This window comes from Lichenostomus cassidix, chromosome 4A (genome assembly GCF_008360975.1).
Source record: "Lichenostomus cassidix isolate B80296 chromosome 4A, HeHo_3.0, whole genome shotgun sequence".
Lineage (NCBI taxonomy): Eukaryota > Metazoa > Chordata > Aves > Passeriformes > Meliphagidae > Lichenostomus > Lichenostomus cassidix.
In genome coordinates this window covers 15,567,591-15,594,374 of record NC_139485.1, presented here as the reverse complement: position 1 = coordinate 15,594,374, position 26,784 = coordinate 15,567,591, and the positions used below count along the sequence as shown (strand labels likewise).

Genomic DNA, 26,784 nt, shown 5'->3' with positions numbered 1-26,784 from the left:
TGGTTTCCAAAGCTTTTTGTGGGAAACATTAAGCCCTTGGTAGAAACTGCTTTCATATTCTGTTGAGGAATTGGCCAGATTCTCTCTCCCTTTCTGCTATTTTGGATGTCCACATGACACTCAGCAGAGTTCTGCTTTCTATCAACCTAAAAATGGGATTTCTCCAGGCAGAGGTAAACCCACTGGTTTAGAGACAGCTGCTCTGAAGGCACAGTGCTAGAAAAGGCAAATTTTATAGTAGAAAAGGCAAATTTTATGATAAAAAAGGCAACTTTTTCTTTAGTGTCCTGAGCTCTGGATGTGGAATTTGGCTGCAACACCTGCACAGCTCCTTCTGTAGTGGCTTTAGCACTGTAAGAACCTGGACTCAGGGGATCCTGGAAACGTCTGATTTTTTTAAAAAAACATGATTTTTACATGGGTTAATCACCTGCAGAGCCCATCGATTACCATTGATTGGGATTATCTGCAACTTCTAAAGGGAAAGGAGATCTCAAATTATTTCAAAGGATTATTTCAAAGGTATGAGACATTGTTTTGAAGAGATAAAAATATATGCAGGTGCAGACATCTATATCCTAGGTATAGGTAGATGTAGATATAAGGTTGTCTCTCTTTATTTCTCCTCAGTTTTTCATTTCTACCCAGACAATCAGCATATTAGTTCATGTGTGGCCTGTGCTGGATGCTGTAGGGGAAGGGAACAGTGTTCTGCTTAATGATTTCTGTTGGTGCATATTTAAGGAATTGGGGCTACATTGGGGTGTCTTTAATGGTGAGTTTTATTTTCTCAAAATAAATATTAAATATAGAGAAACTCATAGTCATGGATCACTTTCTAAACAATTTTTTACTAGTTCTGCTTTTTAAGGTGTAGGTTAAGATGGGTTACTTTACCTACAACATGCAATGAAGGCTTTTCTTAGAATTTTTTAAAAAGCCTACTTATTTGACTATAACATTATATTATATATACATTCCGAAAACTGTCCAAAAAGCTGCAACTTTAAACAGCTCAAGAGCAGAACTTAAATTTGAACAGCTATGAAGGCACAAAACTTCAGGAGGTCTTAGCAGAAACTTTATATATAGCTGGAGAAAATGTCACATCTTATTTTAGAAGGCAGGGGTTTATTACCTCCCAAACTGAACTGATTAGGCTTGTTTTTACCTCCTTCTTCACATGGTATAGAATCTTATTTTGATGAATAGGTGTTCCTTATTTTTCCTCAGATTAAGTCTCTTTTTCTTCTAAGGTGTGTCTAAAATTACATTTTTTTTCAGGGGATTTGTACTCTCATTCAAAATCTTGTACTGAATGTGTGCTGCTTACACACTCCAAAGCAGTGCCCTTGTAAACACACAGAACTCCCACAGTGCTTTTATTCTGTAATGATTCTATCTGGTACCTATTGACTACCAGAACTCTTTTCCAAGTGACATTTTGAAATGCAGTTTTTTTCTGTTCAGTCTGCAGATGTTCCCCACAGCAGATGCACAACTTGAAAAATAATAACTGCTAAAAATATGCAAGCTGTCAGCCTGGTTTTTACTGAGAGGACTATAACTTCAAGTAAGAGAAATTTGTATTTAAAGGCCATGTAATACCTCTAAATTATTCCCAAAGACTGATGGCGTTCTCATCAAGTGGTGCAAATAATCATACCATAAATGCTTGATTTGAGTCCAAGGTGGGGTAAAGGTGGGATAAAATGTGGCTGTATAAGCTAAAAATACTGACATGAGTTTTGGGAAAGGAGACATCAAAAAGCTCAATCAAATAATTGATATTAATATTGTACCCTCTGTTATTCACAACTTAAAATAGCTCTTCCTTTGTGCTTACACCTTTAAGGTCTCATGGCTGTAATTTTTTTTTTTCACCTGACCTTGCAGAAAATAATTGCCTCAATATATTAAATAAACTGTGAAAGTATTGGGATTTCAAACAAACATTTTTACAAAAACAAATAATGATGCTTCCTTTCCACTTAGTTCAAGGTTAATTTTACTTGTCAGGAGGACAGTAAAATAAAAGCAGTGAGAATTTGAGAGATCAATGGCAGCCACAGAGTCAAAGAGCCATTTGTCAAAGTTGCACCCATTGAGAAAGTCAGAATGAGGACACTATTTCAGGAGGCTCCTTTTCTCATTGCACTCACACAGAATAAATCAAGAGGGAAAAAATAAAATGCTGTGAATGTTGATAGAGGAAATTTGACAAACTGGCAGATCTCACGTCTATGGAAGAGTTATGGAATGATGCACCTTAAGCAAAGATCAAAATTCCGTGATAATGTTTCTGCTCATTTCTCGGCTGTGGAAGTGTTCCCTCTGGTTTGAGTGTGGGTGAGCACATCTATAAAGTGAGATTAACGCACTAAGGAGCTCTGGCTAGAAACAAAGACAGTTCTGGGGAACAACTTGGAAACAACTCTGTCTTTCCATGCGCACACTTTAAAACTCCTACCTCTCCACAGATTCATCTGCATTTTCTTCCGTGATCATCTGCAGCTCCTGCGTGCCTTTACTTGCCTCTTCTTTGACAGAGTTTTCCTCCGTGCTGGCTTTGGGGATCTCCTCGTTTGCCCGCAGCTGCTCGATGAGGTTCTGCTGGTGCCAGCTGTGGATGGAGCGCTGGTGGCCCGGGGTTGGCCCTGGCACCGGGGCCAGGATGTTGTGGTGCACGGGGCTGCTGTTCTTCTTCAGCCCATTTCTGTCCCGAGAGTGGCTCTTGAGCCTGTTGTGCACCGGAGTGCCCCTGTGCTCATATCCTTCCTGCTGGTGGCAGCTCCCGGTGCCGCCGGAGCCCTGCGAGGGGTGGCTGAACCACCTCCAGCGGAGCCGCAGGATCTGCTTCACATCGAACTCCTTCTTGCCAGACACGGACATTTTTCCCAAGGAAGAAAGAAAAAAAAAAAAAAAAAGACAAAAGCCGATTCTTTTAGGAAGGAAATGGATTCTTTGTTATCTCTTCTGTTGCAACTCCTCTTCTTTAAGAAAAGCCGACAAAAGAGCAAGCAGCGGCGGCTCTGTGCCTCTCTGCTGATGAACGCGCTGCGAGCTCTCCCGGCGCTGCCGAGCTGCTGCTAACTGTATAGGTGGGAATCCATACTGACAGGATGATGAGGTCAGACCTTAAACAAGTAAATCAGCTTAGCACAGGAAAGCAGCAACCACAACACTCCCCAGCTGCCAGGCTTACACACTCGCAGCCCGACAGCGCTCCCGATGTGTAACCAACCTCACATGATCCGCGGGGAGCTGCGACTTAAGATGCAGGGAAGCACAGGCGGATGAAGTGACAGGACTTTCCAGCTATCTCCCGGCGTTTCCCATCCAGCCTGCTCGTTAGCAGCGCTGCATTTCGCGGGGGGTTTGGGGAGGATTCTTTGGGGCGGATTTTCGGTAGCGATTCGCTGCGAAACTCTCCCGCAGCTCCCGCGTTTCCTTAAGGGGTTGCGCTTGTTCGGCGGTGCAGAATTCCTCCCGATGGCCTCGGTGTGGAAGCACTTAGCTAAGGGAGAGGCAGAGCTCGCGTACATGGTGCAGGACTGGCTGTGCTTGCTCACCTACAGAGGGATTTCTCAACAGAATCGCAGGGCTAGGAGGAGGGAGGGAGCTGGGGAAAATCGGAGATGTGCTCCCTGAATGACTGTGGCTGTGGAAAATACAGTTTCCTGGCTCAGAGCCTGAGCAAACACCCATTCCCATCCTGCTCTGCATTTCTCACGGACAGTAAAATGCTTGTGGGGTTTTTTTGAAAACACCTTTCTCTTCTTTTGTTTTGCTAGCGTGCACTGGAACATGTTTTCAGCAAATTTCATAGAGGAGATGTATCCATTCCCATCCCTTGGCAACCAGGCAGGGCTGTGAGAACTGTTCCTGTGTGCTTTGAAATGCTGTACACAGAGTGTTTTCACGTGTAAATTGAAAAGAAATGAATGAACAGAATTTTTTTCTTTTTTGGTATTTTATATTCTCCCAGCTTGTCTACTGATGGTCAATCCAACTGTAAGCAGTGTGCAGAAATAGGAAAAGCTGTAACAGAGTCAGTAGAAAAAGCTGTGACACAAAGTCAGTAGAACAGGATTCAGAACTAAAGGAGGATATCCCTCTCCAACACACCTTCTCACCTCTTCTCTCAGACCTGCAGACCTTAATTTCTTTTTTCTCTGTCTTTGCGGTGAATTTTTCTTTTTTTTTTTTTTTACCTAAATTCTACGATGGGACATTGAACCTTCAAATAAAATATGGGGTTTTTTTTCTTTTTGGACTACATATAATACAAACAAGGAAAAAAAAAAAAAGGAAGAAGCAAAATAAGAGGACAGGACTAAGGAATCATCAGTTTTTATGCTGGGCTTTCCATCTCCTGTCCTATTCATGGTATTGAAGCACTGGATATGCAGCATCATGGACTGGATCCACGTGAGAGAAATTACAGGATGAGTGAAGAACAGTAAAATAATTGAAAGATATTTTACTATCTAGACACATAGAGGGAAAGACTTTACACAAAAGAAAACCTGTGTGAAAGGCTTGGCCATAAAAGGCAGAAAGGAAGAAGCTGAGGGAAGATTTGACAGACGTAGCCAATGCATATTTGTTGCTATAGAGAACATTGGGGCTGAGCTGTTGCAATTAACTGTGTTCTAGGAATAGAGAGAAGCTAGAAAAGTCATTCAACTTCTAATAAGTCACATAAAGAAGGGTTATAAAGGCCTGTTTGTGCATTTAATAGGGGGTTCAATTCAGGCTTATTGATAACATGAGCTGATGAAGAAGCTGCTACCAAACTTCAGGGATAATAAAGGATTTATAGGCAGTGAGTGGATCAATGAAAAGGCTGGGCATTGAGCAAGAGAGATTACAGTCTATCCAAAAGTCAGTGTAAGACGTTTTCACACTTTACTGATGACCTTTTACAACAATCTAAAACTTTCTGCAGACACAAGTGTTTCAGGTATTTTTCTTGCATTGCAAGAGTATAATATCCAATATAACATTTCCTGACTCTTCAGTTTCAGCCTGCACACATATGGATGTTTTTCTTTTCAATTTCATACAGGTAATGAGACTCAGTGGTATCTCCATATATTCCTCAGGATTGCCTACATGGCAATCTGACATCTCTTTCAGGCAGGGAGTCTCCATCCACCAAGTTAATGAAATAATTTATGATGAAATCTTGTCGAGGTGGACAGAGAACATGGTTTCTCTCTCCTCTTTAATCAGGTCATTGAGCTATCTCAGCAGCTCTGTCAGCTCCTCTTAGCAACAGCTCTGATACATTTAATCCATATTTTTTCACCATGTCACAAAGCTTCTGTCGGTTTTCTTCCCTTAAATCCCTCTTGCAGAAGTCATCCTTTACTCTGAGATATCATCAAAAGCACATTCTTTGCATTTTGCTGGGGAATGTACAAACAGCACTTCAGCTTGTGCATTATTCCTACTCCTGCTAACTCAGTGCATGTTTTAGCAGATGGAGTCAATCTAGCTAGAATTAAAATAGCCAGACTGGACGTGTGCTGAAGAGACCATCTTGCTCAAAAAGTCAGCTTGAGTCAGCACAGAATATGTCTCAGGTAGGGCATAAGGAGATTATTTTTTTACTGAGCTTGTTAGTGTTCTGGCTAAAATTTCAGTGTGCTCTACTGGGTCAATGTAAGTGATTTGATAACCCAAAACTGAAATGGGTATGTGACTGATATATGTATAACCCTGGAGTTACTTTGTGCCCTTTTCCTGCTTTTCACCATTTACATCTAGCTTCTGGGGAGAAAATTAGTTCCCTTTAACCTGAATGCAATGTGGTTTTACTTCTGGGCCATTTCTTTCTCAATCTCTCACATACTTTTAGGTGTATCTCTGATTGGGTTCAAACTTCTAAATGGGCAAAGAGATAAGATACAAGATTTTTCCGTTGTTACTATTCCTAATTGAAGAGTTTTGGTCTCATTTAGATGAGTAACAGCATTAATTTTTCCCCTCATGGCTGGAAATCTCCAAAGAACAGGATTTTCTAGGACTACAGCCAGTCCAGCCAGAGCCACCAGGAGGGTCAGGCAGCTGGAGCATCTGATGGATGAGGGGAGGCAGCTAGAATAGGAGTTGTTCAGCCTCATGGAGAAAAGGCTCAGGGGGATTTTCCTGCTGCCTCTGGGTACCTGATGGGAGAGGAGAGAGGTGACAGAGCCAGGCTGCTCCAGAGGAGCCTCTGGCAGCCTGGGGAGAGCAGGAACCAGCTGGGCCATGGGGAAATGTGAGCAGAGAGAACGAAAACTTTCTACCTGTGAGGGTGACCAGAGAGGGGAGAAAGCTGTCAGAGAGGCTGGGATCTCCTTCCTCAGGAAATGTGAGATCCACTGAGGGTGGGGAGGCCCAGATTCCCAGAGAAGCTGTGCTGCCCCTGGATCCCTGGCAGTGTCCAAGGCCAGGCTGGACAGGGTTTGGAGCAGCCTGTGATGTTGGAAGGTGTCCCTGCCATGGCAGGGGTGGCACTGGATGGGATTTAATGTCCCTGAAAGCATCACTGCCTGCAGGTGTGGAGGTGACCACCTGCTCAGCCCAGACAAGGCTTGCCAGGAGTGTGAGGAAAAAGAAGTTTTATCCACAAGAAACTCTCCATCCAAGTCAAAGCATACAGGATTCTGAGAAAGATCTTTGCTCCCATTAGGAAAACACATTAAATTTGATGGTAGACTGGCATCCTGCAGGAAACTGGGAGTGATTTGAAAGCTTTGCATAAAGATGTTGAACTTGCAGGTAATTCGAATTACAAGTATTAAAAGTAAGAGTTTAAAATAGGTTTTTATAATCATTTTAAGATTACGTGTGTAAATGTCTAATGCGCCATTTGATTTAGCAAATTGTGAAAGTACTTTCATCACAAACTACCTATAAAAAGAAATCGAGGATCTTGTCACAAATCATGTTTTAAATAGGTTTCAAAAATGACTTTTAGCTACAGCTGCCTCCCAAGTTCATCTGCCACCACAACAGCTAACAGAAAGGAGTTTTGTAATGCATTTCAAAATGTCTGGATTTTCCAGTTAATTATTTAGTAATTTCTTTCATTGAGTATTCAAGCAAGTGGAATATAACCATGCAGTTAGGTAATATTTATTTTCTTCTCAATAGAGACACAGAAAATTATTTTTTTTTCTTTTTCTCTTTACCTTGAGCCTGATAGTACAGGGCATGCATGGAAAGCCTGTTAGAAAAATCTCTCTCTGTTCCAACAAGTCTAGCGAAGAATCATTAAAAGAGGAATCCTCCACCTTTCTTGTAGAATAATTCCAGAAAGATACCACTTGTGGAGTCTGAAGCCAGGAATATTGCAAGGTTACTAGCAAGAGCTGATAAAGCAGTTCTTTGCTGGATATAAGACAGACCAGAAAAAAATAGAAATTTTTATTAAAGTCAAGGATAGCTTTGGAGCAGAGTTCTTCAATAGCAGGTAACTGACTTAACTAGGAAAAATCTGCATGTGCTGAATGAGACAAGCAAAAAGCAATATAAGCACAGAAAGTGAAGAATGTTTTCTCATATTTTTCAAGACATTTGGTGTCTCTTAGGATATTACATTTTTTAGAAAGTCAAGTTAATGACTGATATCAATATTGTTTACTCTACAGTGTTTGCATTGGGGGGAAACAGCAAAATAAGATTTAAATGAGCACAGATTGTTGATAACTAAATCAAGCCCTGTGTAAAAAGCTGTTCACTCTCTGCCCAGTTTGTGTGCTCAGCCTCTGCACTTCCACTGCAGATCAGGCCAGACACAGAGAACAAGCAGCTGAATAGTTTTATTACCTTGTTTTGAAAATAATGCTGAAAAGCACTCCCATTAGTCCATCCTTTGTGAAAGAGATATGCCAGGAAACATCTGCATAGCACAGCAGCAGCTTTATAGGAGTCAAAGTTAAGTGGAAAGGAACAGGACAAAACCCAAAACAAATAGCTATATTTAAAATCCGCAGGAAAGCTCCACTTTTTCTTTTTTTTTTTTTTTTCCAAGAAAACTTTGAATTCCACAAACACAAATCAACTCAAGACAATCAGTGACTTCCCATCCTCCCTGCTGAAGGAGTCAGGAGGGATGATCCACTTCAGGGAAAGTGTTGACACATCTGAACGCAATTGCTTCCTCAAATAACTGGGAACTGTCCTACAGACTGCAACCCACCTACCAAGCTCTGTGCCAAAATTGGGGAAAAATCACAGCATTCCTACAAGATCCAAGGAAAAAGAATGTGAGACATGAGCCTGGTAAAAGGAAGTCTGATTAATAAGGAGCAACGTTGTCAACCTCAAAATGAAATCAGAATATTGGAGTGAAATAAGGAACAGCAAATATCCACTTTACAGCCAGCTGGGAAGGATCTCCCATGGAGAAGAGAAATGCCACTAAGGATGATGGTAGTTAGGTTCTTGTAGAAAATACTTGAATTTTCTGCACACTCAGTGGTAATAATAACCCCTATTTAACCCCCAATTATTACTGTTGGATATGAAAGAGTACAGAAAGGATCTGGCATAGCCTCAACAGAGGCCACTATTTAGATTTGACACTTGTCAGCACAGCTCTGTATCATTTGCCATCTGAAAGCCTTGACAGAATAAGGACTTCTGCCCAAGGTCACTCTTCTCTGGGAAGTTTTTTAATGTGACTCTTGTTCTCTGTCTCTTAAAAAGCAGTAAGTGGCACCTTTAATTGCAAGAGATGGCAATCCTGGGGGCAGCTGTGCTTCTGTGCACTGCAGAATGTAATAGTTCTCAGAAGTATTTAGGTTTTAATCCCACAAACGTGTTCTGAGGCTCATCAGAGGTGCCCTGTGTCAATAAAGCCCCTTAAAATGTAGTCCTGCATCTCCCCTGAATCCTTGACTTCAGGGCTTGGAGAGCTCCTTGATGATTCCTGGGAAGATGAGCAGCCTGGGGCAGGTGTTGGAGAGCTTGGAGACAATTGTTTCACGTCTTGCTCCTTAATGATTCTCTGACCCACAGAGCTCACATTGATTGGAGTTCCCAGAGCTGCTTTGCTGTCTCTGCTGGTGCAAAGAGGAATTCTGGAACAGCATCTGCTTCACCTTTGCATTAACAGGGGAACAGAGCCATTTTATACAAGTTGAAGCTCTAACTGTTGGAGTTGGGTAGCACAATAATCCATCAGCCTTTTCCCCACCTTCAGTTTCCCTCCTGTTTGTCATCACTTTCCCTACCAATTTTCCCAGAGGTTTATCTCCCCTTTGTGACTCCATGAGAATTCAGGGGACACAACACTTTTTACAATCATATGTTCAAAAGCATCATAGTCAAAGCTGATCTGAGCAAGTGCTGTGAAGCAATAAATATCCTTGTCAGCAGCCTGTCTGCCAGCATCCCAACACTGTCCCTTTGCTCGTGTCACCTGTAAATGCACACAACAACTCCATTTTTACTTTGACAAAAGCCATACACATCCACATCGCAATGTTATTGTTGTTCAGCCTGGCTCCAGCTGCTGTCAGCAGCAAAAACACCTTGAGGATGCACTTTCTCTCTGTGATTCTGGCCCAGAGTATAAAAACACAAAGCCACATTTGAAACACTCAAGTCTTATCCTTCTCATGCAAAAAAAAAAACCAAAAAAAAAAAATCCACCAACTTTGGTTCTTGCATGTTTGCAATTTTTAGAGTAGAGAGAGTCAGCATTTCTATTTTGGTGTGTGTAAGGAATTCTTAGTAAGTCTTTTCATATTTTCTGGGGAGAAAAATAGATGTACATGTAAGTGCTGCACCATAAGATGAAAAGTGGGGAATTGATAGGAAAATGTGTTTTATCTTCACATCTATTTCCTAAAAGTAAAAAAAGGTACTGAACGACATAGTGATTATCTTTGCAAGTGATAGGAAATTTCAGGGAGAGAGGGATGACATGAAATGTCCTGAAAATACACATTGTTGAATATGACATACAATATTCTGAGGCAAAGCCTATTAATGACAGATTCCCAAAAGACCAGAGATACACAGCCTGCTAAAGGGAAACAGAAGAACAGAACCAACACAATAATTCTGACTATTTAGCATAAAATGGCTGAAAAAACCCAGTTTTGGCCTAGGACAGCAGTGTGATTGGGAATACCACCTCACCTTAATTTTTTACAGAATTTCAACTGCAGTCTTACTTGATCCAGTTCCTTATCTCTTAACCTTGAACCTGAATTTTGCTGTGATTTGTGCCACCCAAACACTAATGACGTGAGGGGAATTTCCATAGGTGTGAAAAATCGGAATTTCTGCGTTCAAAGCTACAGACAAAACCTTTAAATCCATTTGAAGTTTCCCAGCTCAGTTTGGAGTGTCTGGGTGAGGTGCAGGTGGTCAATCCTGCACGGCTGGAGGTGGGAGCTGGTCAGCAGGAATTTGTGGCACTTGGCTGATAATGCCAAGTGGCACCATTTCCTGAGAGGTGCTTTGGGGAACTGAGGAAATCGATGCAGGACAGAAAGATCCATCACTGCTGGGTGCTTGTGCTCTGATGAGATCTGGCAGTGGGAAGTGCTCCTTTTCCCTTTGATTAAGGAAAATACTTGCAGCTGCCTACATTAAGTATAGAAATTCTACTGCAAAGACAGCTCTGCTGTAATAAATTCAATCATATTGCAAACACACTAGCAGGAAGCTGTTTCAGGAGAAATTAAGGGCTAGCAAGCCTCCCGAAATTAAGCTTCTGGTAATTGGTAATTGGAAATATTACCAATTATTCCCGAAATAAATTGGTAATATCTAACTAATATAGTTCAGCATATGTCACAAACGAGAGAGGCTCTTGGCTGATTGTGCCAATTTAAAAGGCGGTTTGCATCAACTCATTTTGAGGTCTCAATTTGCACATCAGGGGTTATAAAGTACTTTACCTTTGCTTTAGAACACATATTAAGGTGTTTGGCGCAGTTGGAGTGACAGTGTGTGGCGTTAATTTCCCAAATTAAGTTACTGCTGCTACTCTTGTTAGTGAGTGCCTGATGGTTCTACACTTTCTTGAGCATTTAGGAATATTGGATGTTATCACTATTTTCATGTAAAATACAATTGGCTTTAAAGAACTAAGTCTGTAAATGTGGTGGTGCTAATGTGGAATTAGTGATTACAGGAAAAACACAACTCCCAAATTCCTCTTCTCTAAAACACACCATTCAGCTAACCATGGAAACATGCAGAAAAGGCTTGGGCATGGGATTGCTTTTTAATCACTTGATTATTTCAGTGCTTTGTTTCATAATTTTATGTCTCATGTGAATGAAAATGTTATGGGAGAAAGCAGTGGGAAAAGAAAAGCTATTTGCCTCTCCTTGCTTAATAACTGCTTCTTGCTGCTCCACTGAGGGTTTTTTTTTTCCCCTCTGAAATTGCTTTCTGTATGCTGGAGCACTCATTGTTCTCCTTTCTGACAGTCTAATCATTCTGCCTTGCAGAGCTCTCACTTACATACCAGCAAGTCCAATGCCACTGCAAAGGCGTTGCTGGATTACCAGGACACATAGTCCTCTGGAAAATAATACATATTTAGTCTTCAAAAGGAAACAATACTAAAATTCCAAAAATCTGGGGTGTAATTCACACCATTTATATATCAGGAACTTTAATAACCTTCTTTTCACCAACTTGGTAAAGCCCAAGAAGCTTTATTAAACAGGAGATTATTCTGTCTGGCTATTTTAATACCAGCACAGGAACTATTTTCTTTCTGACACAACTTGCAAAATTCCAGTTGCCTTTCTGCCCAGCTCAAAAGTGGATAATTCTTCCATTTGAGTATCTTATTTTGGTCAATATTTTAATTAATTCTGCACAAAACTTTCTGTAGCTCTGCCAGCACGTAGGTGACTCACTAATCTGCACAAATCAGCTTTGCAGCACTGAGGGCTAAACCACAAAAAGCTGCATCTTTAGCTACACGTGTTAGCAGAGACTCCAGCAAGGCTTTAATGCCAGAGGTGTCCTGAAAGCCAAAGTGCAGCTCCCTGGCCTGGCTGTGCTTGCAGAGCACAAAGAAGGATATATTTAGAACAAATAGAGTATTTGAATTCTCAGCATGTAGGAAGTAGGAGTTTTACTCGGTGCTGCTGTGATTTGGAGAGGCTTTGCTTTGTGTCAGCCTTCTTCAAGCTGTTTGGAGACTTTATTCACGTGTGGCACTGAGAAATGTCAGCACTGTATGAAGGTAAAGGGGGAATGAGGCAAAAGAATAGTTCTTCACTGGTCTTTACGCATTTTAATTAGTGTTCTTCAACTGCTGCTGGTCCTGAGCCCGGCTCAGGTTTTGTGAATTCACCCAAAACAGCCACAGAGAGCTTTGCAGTGCAGGGCACATCCCAGCTGAGCCGCCCAGAGCAGGGCTGGGGGCTTGAAAGGCACAAAAAAGACTTTTCAAAGCACTGCACGTGGTTTGTGTGGCACCTGAGAGTGGCACCAGGCAAACAGGCTCTGCCTAGAGGGAATGAAATGCCTGAGCTGCTGCCTGGGCCCTGCAAGGCTCAGCTTTGGAGCCCTTTCAGCCCAAGGATTAAAGGAACACACTTTGAAACAGAGAAATGAAAGGAGAAGATCGGATTTTATTTTTTTGTTGTTGTTGGAACCCTTTTAAAATACTGTCAGCAGCGTAAAGTGATGTAAAATGGATCAGAGCTGCCATCTCAATTTTTAATGTGATAATCTGAAATGGGAAGATCTCAGGCACCTAGTCCAGGTCAGTGCAAAATTGTCCTTATGTGATGTTCTCTTTAGTAAGCTTTAAAGTACTAGAAATAGATCATCCATTTCCCTGCAAGAGACAGCTTTTGTATGAACAGACCCACTTTCTTTAACTCCAAACTAAACTTGAATTCTTTTCCTGTGCTTTGTTGTGCTGTCATTCCTATACAGAATTCAGTGCTGAATTCCATAGCATGACTAAAGCCTTTCCTTACTTCATTTTGTTTTAGCTCCAGGCTTTAATATTATTATTAATATTTCATTCTTTATTTCCTCTCTCTTCCTGATTTTCCTCAAAGCCAGTTTTGCTATTTTTTTCCTAAATTATTTACCCCTTGGCTGAAGGCACATTTCCCACCTCTTCAATATAGCAGTGGGATGTGAACCCAGGTAGGTGGAAATTCCTCTGTTGCATTATGTAATCCACAAAGCTCTTTCAATAGCCTATCTAATATAAATAGTGGCATTTTGATTTTGGGTCTCCCTGAATTGCATGGTTTTCAAGCAAATAAACATAATTTAGAAACTTAAAAAAAAAAATAATAAAAAAGCCTTAGTCAGGAAATTATATGATCCACCAGTAGAGTCATTAGGTTTGTTCAATTCTTCAGTCCTGTCAAAAACCTATTAGGTTTCAGTGGGTTCTCCTCCCCAACACATAAATCTTGCCAAGCATCTATTTCTTAATTACATGGCACAGGCTGTCAGCTTGCAGATGTTGCAGAGTAAATTAAATTGTCAGAAATACACAGTTTCAAGTGATTATTTGTGCTACTGGAGCTGTGCTGCAGAACTGAGTGCTTCCTTGGCTCCTTTTGGGCACAGCTTTCATTACTTACAGTTGTGAAAACAATTTGGGGTGGAGAGGAATAAGCTTGTGTTCAACAGCTATAAACTGCAATTGGCTCTGTCTGAGCAGCCATGAAAGTCAAGGTAATGAGATATTTGCTGATATTTTAAAGTATTTGGGGTAGATTTCAATGTCTCACTTGTCTCCTTGTAGCAGAACAAAATCAGGTCTCTGAGTGTGTGCAGCTACAGATAAGAAATAATTCAGTTCCTAGCAAGCAAAGGCAATCTGTTGAAAAATTGGGATTTTTCCGACGAAAATGTCACAGTATTGGTCTAGAAGTTATAATGAGAATATATACTGGGTATTTTTTCATTATCTTTGATCCAAAGCTCTAAGAGCCTCTTCAGAAATCTTTCAATAATTTCTTAGAAAAGCAATATTCCCCTGTCTTTGCTCTGCCATATATAAATTAACTTTATGCTCTCTGTGACTCTTCTCTCTTTAAAGCAGAGGCCAGAGAGCTGATTACCTCAATAATTAATTTGGCCTGCCCATTGTCCATGTCCTTCTGTGAGTCACCCAGAGGGAAGCACACAGGGACACAAAATATATTGACTATTCCAAGAAGTCTCCATGCTCCCAACCCAGACTCACAGGCCAATTCTCCATTCTGTTTCCCTGAGTAACCAAAACCCAGCCTGGATACACCCTGAGCAGAAAAATACCTCAAAAGAAAGAAATGCAATATTTCTGTCTCATCAGGACACTTTGGCCATGGGGAGGGTGACTCCAGTGGAGAGGTTTTAGGGCAGAATATTTGATTTACTGGAAAATGATGCCATGGACCAGAACAGTTTAGTGCAACTGTCAAGCTACTTAAATTTTATTTTTAAAGCAAGGAATTGTGCATTGCTTTTCTGTGACTTTTCTTTGCCTAGTAGACTTCTGAATTTCAGAAAATCTTGCTGCCAATTAATTCATCTGGGTAAATATCTCCTCTTACAAAAAACACATGTTCAGAAATGTTTTAGCGAAATGGCAGAATGTTGTGCAGCCTGTCAGGCTGTGGGTGTGCTTTCAGAAACGGCTGATGCCAAAGGAAAACACAGTTCTGTAAACACCCTGATTGAAAGGCAGCCTGAGCTGGGAGAGAGCAGAAACTCAAAGATTTTGTGTATTTTCGTGAACTGCTGGACTGGTTCAGGTAGAAAATAAATATAATTTTGCCCTGTCGATCTGCTCTTAAAACTTCACTGGTTCTGAGCATCCCAGGGCACAACCAGACACCAACTCTTCCCCAAGGCCCTGGAAACCCAGCAGTGAGGAGGGATGGAGAAGGGAAGCCACAGACCCAAATGTCCCAAAGCCATTACTTCCCTGTTCTAAATCCCCAAAATTCTTCCATTCTCAAAATCCTCCAGGAACCACTGAAACCTGTGAGCATCACTCTGTCCCTGGGATTTACCAGAGCCTAAAGTTTTCACAGAGGGTCATTTCTTGAAATTACTGCAAACAACATGTCTTTAAAACTCCTCTGCTGTGCTGCCTGTGCGTGTGGAGCATTATTTGTGAACTTTCCCCCAGGATCCTGGTGTTGTTCTCATCTGCTCACAACGAGCACATCTGCAGCTGTGCAGACAGATAATTATAGGAAGCACAAACAAGACCCCAGTGTAAAGCAGAGCACGACTGAGAAGCAGGGAGGTTTATGATTCAAGTAGTTTAAAAGAGTTTTTAATGGCCGATGGAGGAGGTTGTTTGCTGTAGGGAAGTGCATACAATAATAATGCACGCACTTCGGGCAGAAAGGGATTAAACAAAGCAATTATTCTGCTCTTAGTCCATGTTAGTTGTATAATGAACCACCTAGAAGGAGGTATTCTGCCAAAATACTTGTTTAAAATACTTTGTCAGGCAATCTGAATTGTAACTTCTGCACGAATCAGCCAGACCTGATTTGCTTGATGATTTTTTTTTTTCCCCATTACGTTGCTTTTGCAGCAAAGAGCTCTCAGTGATCTAAAATTTTGGGGAAATCTTTATATATCCCAACATGAAATTGTTAAAGGCAACTTCCTTGTACTTCTTAGGATTTCACCCTCCATGTAGTGATTAGATTGAATTTATAACAACAAGGACATGATGCTGGTGTGTGCTGGAGGATTCACTGAGTGCTGGGCAGTGAGACACAGGAATTTCATCCCAGGCATGGAAAAGTGCAAGGCAGAGCCTGTGTGGATAAATTCTGCTCTGCTGGTGCCTTGCCAGCTAACACAGGGATTACTGAACCCACTTGACAGTGAACACTGGAAGATCCATGGAAATGTCCATCACTGGGTGGGGTTTGGAAGATGCTGAGGATATTTCTGATCTGAAGTGTCAGTGATTGTTAAGCTGCATCTCTCATTTTAGCTGACTCTAAGTGTGGATCCTTTTTGAAGAACGAGTAGAAATAGATTGACATTCCTTGGAAAAAACCCCTTTATCTACTGCATTTCCTGGCATTCTCTCCCATTGTTATAGGATGTTCGAGCTGTTGCAGATTCTTGGGGTTATTTTTCATTGTAATGTAGTTTATATATATTGAGAACCTAGAGCTGGGAATTGGAAAGCCAAGTCAAAAGCCCTAAGAATAGGAATATAATGATAAAATTGTGCCATGGCTGCACTTTGTGAATGACATTTAAGCTCCGTTATAAATTTAACTCCTTTCTGCTTTACCTTCTGTATTAATAAAACCTGTTTGATGGGTCTAGGGTTTTTCCACACTGCCCTAAATTTCATAAAAATAGGGCACCTATTTCTCCTGCTCTTTCAGAACTTCCAGTGAAAAAAAAATAGTTATTGGGAAACTTCTGCTTGGAGTTCTGCTGAGGTTCTCAGGGCCACAGGGCAGTGACCAAAGGTGCTTTTGAAAACCCACAGTAACAGAACTGCCTCTGAAACTCTGCTGCTCGCCTCAGAAGTGGCATTCTTATCTGCTGCATGCTTGAGCAGAAGCATATAAATATTGCATGCTTGATTTTAAGCCAGGCAAATTCATGGTGGAAATACAGTATTTCAGTATAAGAGAAGCCAGTGTTGAGGTCAGAAGAGCTGGAGGAACAGCTCTGGAAGTAAATGCCAGAGCAAGGATGCCTCCTTTTATGTGGGATGGATTTTTTAAAATTTTTTAATTTTTTTTTTTAAGAGGAATATGGTGGTGTGGGTGTTTTTGTGGGTTTTTTTGTTTGGGTTTTTTTTTTTTTTTCTTAATAAGAGCTCAGAGATTTTTTTGGAAAAGGACTTTGGTTTGAGATCAGCTTTTAAACTTGAGCTCCAGAATTTGGCAGCAGGCAGGAATGTTGCCACGGCAACCCATTATCCGAGGCTGTGCTCCTGAGCCTCCTGCCAGGTCATCCCCAGTCCAATGCTGAAGGCAACCTCAGAGGCTGTTCTGTCCTGTCCTGAACAGTCCAGCAGGCCCTGCAGGAACAGCCTGGGATTTGGGAATGCCAGCACTATCTGGGAAAGGAGTGGGGCAAGAGCTTTCCCTTGGGAAGGTGAATGAATGCTCTCAGTGTTGGTGGTGAATTTCCACCTCCTGGATAAACCATGATGTGTTCTGGTGAGCAGAGAAACCTTTCAGCCTGAAGGATGATTTTGCATTTTGTTCTGGAACAGCCTGGCAGTTCAGGATGCTGTGATTTTCCTTTCCCCTGCTCTGGGAGGGGATCTGGGTGGGTCTGGGAAGGGATGTTCCCAAGGAAATGCACCAAGCTCCATCTCTCAGGGGCAGAAGGGCTGGAAGATGTTCTGTGAGTCACATGTGCCATCCTTTCCTGCCTCTGCTGAGCTCTGGTTGTGAAATCTGCCAGCTGGTTGCAGTGAGGCATCCTCAGTCCAGCCAATTTTTAATATCTACAGCCCTCAGTATCATCTGTTCATTCTTACATCTTTTTCACAAACAAGCACAGTGCTGGTCAACCAAAAAAAAAAAAAAACAAAACCCTAAAAATTTAGAATTAATATTTAGAATGAATTCCATTACTTGTGCTCATATCCTCACATTGCAAAACGTGAGGATTATTTTTTGGGTGTATGTTTGTGATTGCTTGGGGAAATATTGTTCTCAATTTTGGCACTGTGCTCTCCAGACTTCTGAGAAGTTAACCCAAACACCTCTCTGCTCTGCATTATTCTGCCTCCTAAACTGTTTCTTTGTGTTTAGAAATACTTGTGCTGTGGTACACTTGTCAAAATGTTCTCAGAAAATGAGCCCCAACTAGAAATGCCTGTCAAATAATGCAAACCTGACAGTTTCAGTCAAATTAATGATGACTGATACCATTTGCCACAAGCATTGAAGCTTCCAATAACATTTTCTTCCTGGCAACAAGCAAAAAAATATTTTTTTAGTTGAGGTTTTTTTTTTCCATTTGGTGGTATGAAATGAAAAAGGTTAGCTTTATATTTACACAAATTCTTTGTTATTTTTCTCATGATCTAGTTAATAGTGGTGCTGTTTAACAAGATACCCCTCGTGACATGAAATTTTCTATTCTACATCTAACAAGCTGAAATATGTATAATGTATATTATATAATGTGCATATTAATACATTATCCATAACATACATAGTTTCAGATATGTTTATATATAAAAATGTCCCTATTTTAAAGTAACTGTGGGTGATGTGTAGGTGGAGGAGTAGTGTTGGGAATTTATCTTTCAAGCCTACTATGAGATTACAGCCTAAGGCTGAGAGAGGGTTTGGCTCTGGAGCTGAGAATGGGGCAGAGGAGACACCAAACTGGAATTAATGGCAGAACTCCTGTTGGGTTGTAGGTGCTGCTTAACAGAAATTCAAACAAAATGTTGGATTCCTTGATGGGAAGGTATTACAGCAGTACAAGAGAGAGGAAATTTCATTGGATTTCGCATTTTTAAACACTTTTAAACAAATGAAATGAAACCTTAGTGATGAGCACTCCTTGCAAAAATTGGAATATTTTCTCTGAGTTATAGAAGAGCAGATATGTTTAATATAGTTTTAGGTTTAGATCTTTCTGTAAGAAAAATAAGAACTGGGGCGGGGGGGGAAGTTTTATTGTTTTGAGGTTTTTAACTTGTATTCTGGAAGACACTGTGAAAATAAAGCTTGATGCAGCCCCAGGGAATAGAGCTTCACCTCAGCTCTGCTCAGAGCTAAGAGAGGAGCTCACATCAATCCCCTCCTGCTGCAGGATTTTGAGCTGCTGGAAGCTCCAGTCTCCTGCCAGGGGCTCTGGATTTTTCAGGGACAGCTCTTCCATCCTGCAGCATTCCCAGGAGTGAGGGTTCAGCAGCAGAGCCAGAGCAGCTCCAACATCAAGGGCATCTCCTGCTGCCCAGCCAGGCTCCTGCACTGAAAAGGCAGCCAGGGAAAAGCCAAGGGCTGGCATGGTATGAATCACACTGCTCTGATCAGCCTTTTTTTCTTTATTTTTTTCCCCCTTTTTAAAAATAGTTTTCCAAATGGACTGTTTGCTGCACATCTGAAGAGGCTCACCTGCCAGCTACAAGCTATCCCACAAAAATTTTGGTTAAATTAGGAGACTGGATTTGTGGATCCTGCTTGCTCCAGTGGGCAGCTGGGGATCTGAGGGAGGACAATCCCTGCTCAGCTTGACTTCCTTTAGCCTCTCCTGAGAGCTCTTTTGTCTCAGTGAGGATTATCCTTCTCAGGAATACATGGAAAAATCACTGGAGTTGATATCTCATGAGAGCCAATCCAAGCCTGCCAAATTCATAATAAATTTAATGCATGTTTGGTAAAGTATAACCTACACCCTATTGGCTCTTTGATCCTTTCAAATTCACTGTTTCAGGTCCTCTGGCAGTTTCAGTAGGTCTGGATCTCCATCCTGGGCACAGAGTGGGGTGGGAGAGTCACAGCTGGGAAAAGGGAAAGGGAAAGGGAAAGGGAAAGGACATTGCTGGAATTACCAAGGAGAAAGGATTTTAAGAGCTTTCTCTCTGCATTGGGGCTGAGCAAAGCCCACGGAATTCTGTCCCCCATTCCCATATAATCCCAAACATGGAGCTGTCCTGAGGTCATGGACAGTCTGATACATCCCATTCCTCTTTTTTGGAGCAACACAATGGAATTTTGGTTTCCCTGCCGAGGGGCTGAGCCAGGTGGGACACAGGGAGGATCTTCAGGTGCAATAGAAGCTTTTAGAGCAGAAAAAGCTGAGGAGAACTTTCCTCTTGCAGGTGGATTGTGTCCTGGTGTAACATTTGCTTTTCATTATTTGAATAAATTAATGTTTTAAAGCAAATGCCCGAGGATATTGCAATTATTTTTTGCAATTCATACATGTATTCAACACCTATCAGAAAAGCTCCTGTTAAAGTCAGGAGGCAATTTGGGGTAAATGTCACTTACAGCTGGGTTCTGTTAGGTCTATATTTGCTGCATCTGTAAGACATTTTAATATTTAACATTTGAGAACTTAGACTGCCAGATTTTTAATGATGCTGCCACTAGTTCAGCTGTTTTCCTGTCTTCAAAAATTAAAAACATTTCAATATTTAAAATAACTATACTGTTCATTTCAAGGCATATGTTGCTGCATATGTCTGTAGCTCTGTTTTTCTGAATGTGTAAGGGTTTTTGGCATATATTGGTATTTCTTTCTGAACCTGGGGGAATTAATGTTTAGAGTCACTGTTTGAATCCATTTTAGGTTTGATTGTTCAGAGCTCCTCTGGGAGGAAGGGAAGGAATCCCAAGGAGGTATAAATGGAAACAAAGGTAGGAGAAGAAAGGAAGGCAGATGGTGGCACCAAAAGCATATCTTTTTTTAGATCATTGATTTAGCACAAAGGAGACTGAGTTATAAATCCTTTATATACTCCATATTCATTTTCAGTGATAAAATACCATATTTGCACATTCACAAAATACATTTTGAGCCGGGAAACTCTCCTAATAAAAACCCTGAATTAATTAGTCCACCTAAAACTCTCTCCCATGGTCCTGCAAAGGGCTGAGCATCTCAAACTCCATGAATCTGCAAATTAAACTGCAAGTTTTTCTGCATCAGCAGAAAACTGGTAGTGCTTTTGAGAGATCTTAGACTATTTTTATTAACTCATTTATTTCTTTTCTGTGACTTGCTATGCAATTTATTCTGTTTGTGTGTTTGAAATGTGTGGGTTTTTCTTTCCCAAAGGAGCAATAGTTAACAAGCTCAGAAAGGAAAAAAAACTAAGAGTGCCTAAGTTGTAAGCACTGAATTAACTGGTTTTTTCCCCTGGCTCCAGTATTCTGTCACCTGTTAAATTTTGGTCAGCAGTACTAAATCAAATGTTAACCATGCCACGTTTGACAAAAAACAAATGATCAGTGCACTTAACAATTTCTGCAATAAATGTTTCCACCACGTTTTCCAAGTAACCTGTCATGGAATCACTGCTCTGAAGAGAAAGAGCCCTGTGTTTGTTTCAGTGGGGATTTTTATTCTTCTCAAGTCTCTTCAGAACAGAATTAAAATTTAAAACATGTACATTTAGCAAAAATATTTTGATGTCAATGTGTCACTCAACATTCCTTCCCTGTTAACCATGAAATGTTTTTTTTTCCAAGTCACATCTCTGGATAAAAGGGGAAATCTCTGACAGTTTTTAGCATTCAGAAAACAGATTTCAGTTTCATTTTTGCAAGCCACAGAAAATGAATTAATTCCATTTTAAACAACTCTATTCTGACAGGCAGAAAATCTGTAGGATTGTGAGTTACCTTTTTTCCCAGGTTCTGCCTCTCCAATCAAAGGAACTCATTCCTGAAGTTGATATAGAGTGGGAATTAATACAAAACGTGTCCATTTCCTACTGGATGTGTTATTCTGGCAGAAGAATATTTTCATCTCCAGATCACAGCAGAAATCATTAAAATTCAAGGCATTAATTATCCTTTAATTAAAGCACACCATATTTCAGAGGATTGTTTTGGCAGCACGAGGAAGAGTCTGTCTCCTCAGCAGCTCGTGAGGTGCTTATGACAAATTATAAAGTCACTGAAGCCAAGGAGAATTGTTCCAGTCAATTAAGTGTGACTGTGAAGGGATATCTACAGTATGTAAAGTGGGAAAAATCTAGTGGTATTTTAAAGTTTTCCAGACATGCACATTAAATTAGTATTTTTTTCTTTTCAAGCAGTTTTAAGAACTCCATCAGTTTTGGTTTGGCCAGTAATTCTATTAACCTGTTAGACAACAATGACAACATTGAGCTGTTAATTTAGGTCTCTCCAAATGACTATGACATTGTGAAATATGAAATATTTTGACATATGAAATGTCCAAATGACATTTTCTCCAAATGAAGTGGCTCAAAGTGCTGCTTCCCTGTATGAAAGCAGGGAATGTGCTAAAACTTAGGGCACACAATGCTTTGAAACTCAGTGGGGCTCTATTTCGCTCTTCTTTGTCTTCATTGCTTCCTTCTTAAATATTTTTGCACCCAGATGTAGATGCGATCTATAACTGTGTGTGATTTTGTGATTAGAATTGAAATTATGTTTCTTGATATCCTCAAAAATATGAGGAGGTTTTTTGGGGAGGCAGAGAGGAGAGGGTTTTGGTTATTTGGGGTTTGGGGAGAATTTTTTTTTTTTTGACAGAATGTAGGCAGTTGTTAACTGCAAAGCTTTCTTATCCCTGTGGGCCACATTACACAGCAGGCAGACAATTTCCATGACTGGGATGTTCTGCAAGGAGGTGACAAACACTGCAGCTCCCTCAGTCCTTCTCACCTCCATGTCTATGCTTTGGTGGGAAAAAGACATAAATCTATGAATTAACTCCTGGGATTTGTGCTGTCATTGATGAGTTTTGATCTTTGTTTTAGAAAGCCTCCTGTACTCCTTGCTATTCAAATAGCACAGTGAGCATAGCTGGATTTGGCTGCTGAGAACTTTCAGGCAGTAGTGAAGCATTTAACATCTTTTCCACAGGTCTAATTAATTGTAGGCAGGACCTGAGATCTGGCAGCTATCAGATTTCTATCCCTACTGAAATTAGTGAGGTGAGTAATTAATACCCATGGGACTACTCAAGGCAATGTCTTCCTTTTGCACAGTAAAGAAATTCAGTGTTACCAAGGCAAACATCAAAATGGACCAGTGATACAGAAATGTGTGGAGTGTGCAAAGTATTGACAAGGTATTGACCAGAAAATCTGAGCTGGAGGAATGTATTTCCCGTTGGTAAATAGGACTAAGTCTCTGTTTGAGTCAGCAGGGAGCTGTTGGGGTAAGTCCAGCACATTTCAGCTCTCTTTCTCTGTGGTGACAGGGGAGTTAGGGAGCTCAGTAGGTTTTAAATGACTCTGTTAGTCCTGTGGATGATGCTTCCTGTAAATGAGATTTTCATGGGAAACACAACTGGGCACTGCCTAAGGTATTTCTTATCAGATTGGCATGGATGTTTTGTAACTCTATATAAAATATTTTTGAGGCATATCAGGCACATTTACAGCCTGGTATAACTGTATGAATCTGCTCAAGTTGCAGCTGAACTCAGAGCCTTTGGGGTCCAGATTGGATCCACATCAGGGATCCTCCTGAGCTGCAGCAGAATAAATCCTGGGAGTAAATCATGCCAGAAGAAGGACACGTGGCTTAGCAGTGTTTGTCACAGCTCACTAAACCCTTCCTGTCCTTCAAACTTCCAAGAAATCTCTAATTAACATTCTTATACAAGTTTGTTTTAAACCTTGATGGAGTATGACAATGACAGCAGGGGGATTTGAGCAGTGATGCTCAGGAATATGAAAGATCTCACGTTATTTCATTGTAATCTTTCATAATAGTCTCAGTTATTTCCCAAGTTTCTCATACCTGAAAGTACTTAATGAGTAAGTCTTGGCTCTGCTCAGTGGAACTGAGCTTTTCATGTGGAAATTGCACAAAAGATGCAAATTGAAGTGAAGCTTTGGATTCTGATATCCTTTTTTTTCCTGTGCTATTTGCATGAACCTACCACACTGTCAAACTTTGATTCAGTCCTTATTCTCAGTTAAGAAAAAAAAATCAATTTTTATTTTTTAAAAGGAATTGATTAGCTGTGAAAAGTCAACATATGCTTTTCAACTCCATCAATGGTTTAACCCATTATAAATTTACTGCAATTATACAGCATGGAAATATCATTACATTACATCATGTAAACACCTTCTGAGTCTCATTCCATCCTGCTCTGCTAATTTAAGTGCAGTTTGTGAACATTTAGAATAACAGAAATCATTAAGGCTGGAAAAGACCTCAGAATTGCTTCTCTGCTGGACACAGCTCCATGTTTATCTCTGACTTTTAATGACTTTTTCTTTAAGTCTGTTGCCTGTACAGTGGAGACTCTGGATTAATTTAGTTCTAGGCTAATGTTCCTGCTCAAGTCCTGAGCTGTTTTCCCTTCAAACTCTTAAATCTCCAGTTTAATTCCTGTAATGAACACAAAACTTCCCATGAAAGAACATGTTCAAGGCTGCTCTTCGAGGCTGTGTGAAATACTGAAGGGTTAAAGGGGAATCCTCTAAAAAATGCAGAGAGGGCTGAGTGGTTTGGCCACTTGCAAATAGATGAAAGGCTATTTTGGAGTGAAATGCTCTCCAACGTGTGTGAGGGTGTGTTAGCAGGGCTGCAGTGCCTCCTTGGCTATGACTCAGAGAGCTGTTTCTGTCTAATTAGACAGGAAAATTGGGACAGTCATAGCGTGTGCCTTAGAATGACAGGAGTTTGGAGCAAATTGCACTGAACATTACAGCTTTTGCAGAAGGGAAAGTGAAGCATAAACTTGATTTTTTTTTTCTTTTTTTAATTAAAAATTAGCTTTTTTCCCTTTCTTCTTATAGTGTACGAATGATTACTATTTCTTATTTCATTATTTCAGCCCTTCTGAAACTGCCTGTCCTCAGTTCCTTTGCTTCATGGCCAAAGATAAAACTGCCTGTGAAGTCAGCAAAGCCTGTTAAATAAGCTGTCAAAACACGAACTGTTTCATACCTCGGAGCTCAGTAAGGAAGACAATTTTATACATCTTCAAATTAAAGTCTCTCAGTGTCACCTTGTTGGAAAGCCTGGCGAAGGATTGAGCAGAGCTCCTGTTCATTATGATGCACCTGTAGGCTATCCAATTTCTGTAAGAAATGGTGAAGGAAACATCACAGCCGCAGCAAAACTGCCATGATAAAAGGCAGGGTTTGCTATTTTTTTTTTTTTTCTCCAGGAGCAGGTTTAAAATTAAAATGAAAAGCTTACAAATGGGGTTCACAGTGTTCGAGGAGGGCTTGGGTAGATCCGTGTCAGACATCCTTGGATGTGGTGGAGAAGGCTGAGTTTCAGATATGTGAGAAAATAGCACTTTGAGTGAAAACTGAAGTACTTCAGAGCAAGTGTTGGACTTGCTATCTTTGCAGCTCTAGCAAGGGCTCTCTTCTGAAGCCTGACTAAAGGCAACTCTCTATTTGATGAGAGTTTGGTGTTAATTCAATTACACCTGTAAGCTGCATTGCATTTGCACACAGGACGGTGTGAGAGCTGACTGCAAGGTGCAGGAATTAAACAGGGGTTGTAAGGAGAAGCAGAAGGGTTTATATCTCAGCAAGAATAGATCCATCTTAAAGCTAAATCTCTAACCATCCGTTTTTCCTAAAAATTCAGCATTTAGACCCTAACCCTGCTCACATGAAAGTCAAAGGGCAAACTGAGAATATGGTTCTGTTTGACATATTTGATTTGAGCAAGTTTGCTTGAATGCCTCCATGCCAGAGAATATTAATATAGAGACAGAGAACATTAACAAGGGAGAGTTTTTAAATTATCAAATGGTAGCCAAAGCACTCTCACTTTGAGCTGTGATAACTTTACCAGCCTGCCTTTGCTGAAGCACTAATGAGTACTGACATCTTAGAAAAGATCTAATTACAGAGCAGGGATTCCTTACAGAAGTTTTGATATCTTTAAATGGAAACAATAACACTGGGGATAAAAATGCAAATGCTAATGATCTCTTCACAACAAGTGTCTAAATAGAAGTTGACACTGATGTTTAGGAAAGACGCCTAAAAAAAGGAAAGAAACTTGCTGTTGGTTGCTGGTGGAAATGTCAGTAGAGAGTAAGGGACAGAGCTGGAAAAGAAATAATGAATGTTAGTCCCTGAGGAGTGGAACAGCTCAGCTTTCTAGAACACCCCAGAACAAAGCCATTTCCAGTTGGGATTGGCTGTTCTAAGATGCTCCCAAAATCACTGGGTAGTGAATTTATACAGCTTTCAGTCCCATATGTGTCATCACAGCAGTGAAAACAACTCTCTTTGTAGTCCTAATGAGTATCTAGTTGCCAGTATTGATTATCATTAAAGCATGTGCTCAAATATTGCAGTTCTTTCCAGAATATTTTCCAAGGAAAGGCCTAGGTAGGTTTTTTGGTTGGGTTTTTTTTTTTAATGGTAGGATCTGATTCAAGATTGGATTTGCTATGGAAATCCATTTATCTGATGTTGCATCTGAGGTGAGAAGAATTACAGTGTGACTGACGAGCAGCATTGAAAGTCTTATCTTTGCTCCACAACCAGATCAGCCAGGCTACAACTCTCCATTCCCCTTGTTTTCTTCTCTCTCCCATCTGCCATGCATTACAGCTCCTGATTGATTCCTCATTTCATCCCCACGTCAGGCATGCACAGAAGCACCAATAATTATTGACCCTCTGTGTTTGCAGCTCCTGCTGCCTGTTTGCAAGAGTCTCACTATGATATTTCCTGCTCTGCACATCCTCTTGTGGCAAGTGATAAGGAGGAAAGTACATAAGAGGAAAAATAATTGGCTGAAGTGCAAAACGAGGTAGGAGTGCAAGCTCATCTTTAGCCTTGAGGGAATTTATTAGTGGAGTTACATAAGGCTTGGAGGTTGGAATTTCTCTGTCCAGCATATTTATAACATCTGGGAAATGAGTTTGAATTATAAGTTGTAACATTTCCTGATGAGGCTGAGCAGCAGATTAACACAGTCAGGACCTGGCAGTGAAGCAGTGTGGGTTTGGACAAAAAGTGAGCAAAGTTCAGGAACTGGGCAATGAAAAGGTCCCTGAGATTCAATACAGAGAAATGTCAAATGGTGGAATGATGGACTGAGTTGTGTGTTATTGCCCAGGAGCAAGATCCTGGGTTATGGTTATAACCTCATGAAAATGTGGAAATTACCACCTCCAAAAAAATATATT

At 40.7% G+C, this 26,784-nt stretch overlaps 1 protein-coding gene across 1 annotated transcript in view; it reads right to left on the bottom strand.

The window, feature by feature from the left end:
* KLHL4 (kelch like family member 4) overlaps positions 1-3,538 on the bottom strand; it is a 36,842-nt gene extending 33,304 nt beyond the window's left edge. Inside the window, exon 1 of the mRNA XM_085060707.1 lies at positions 2,471-3,538. Within this exon, the coding sequence (XP_084916833.1) occupies positions 2,471-2,892 (422 nt within the window). The 5' untranslated portion in view covers positions 2,893-3,538. The remainder of the gene's footprint in view (positions 1-2,470) is intronic.
* Between the last annotated feature and the right edge of the window lie 23,246 nt (positions 3,539-26,784).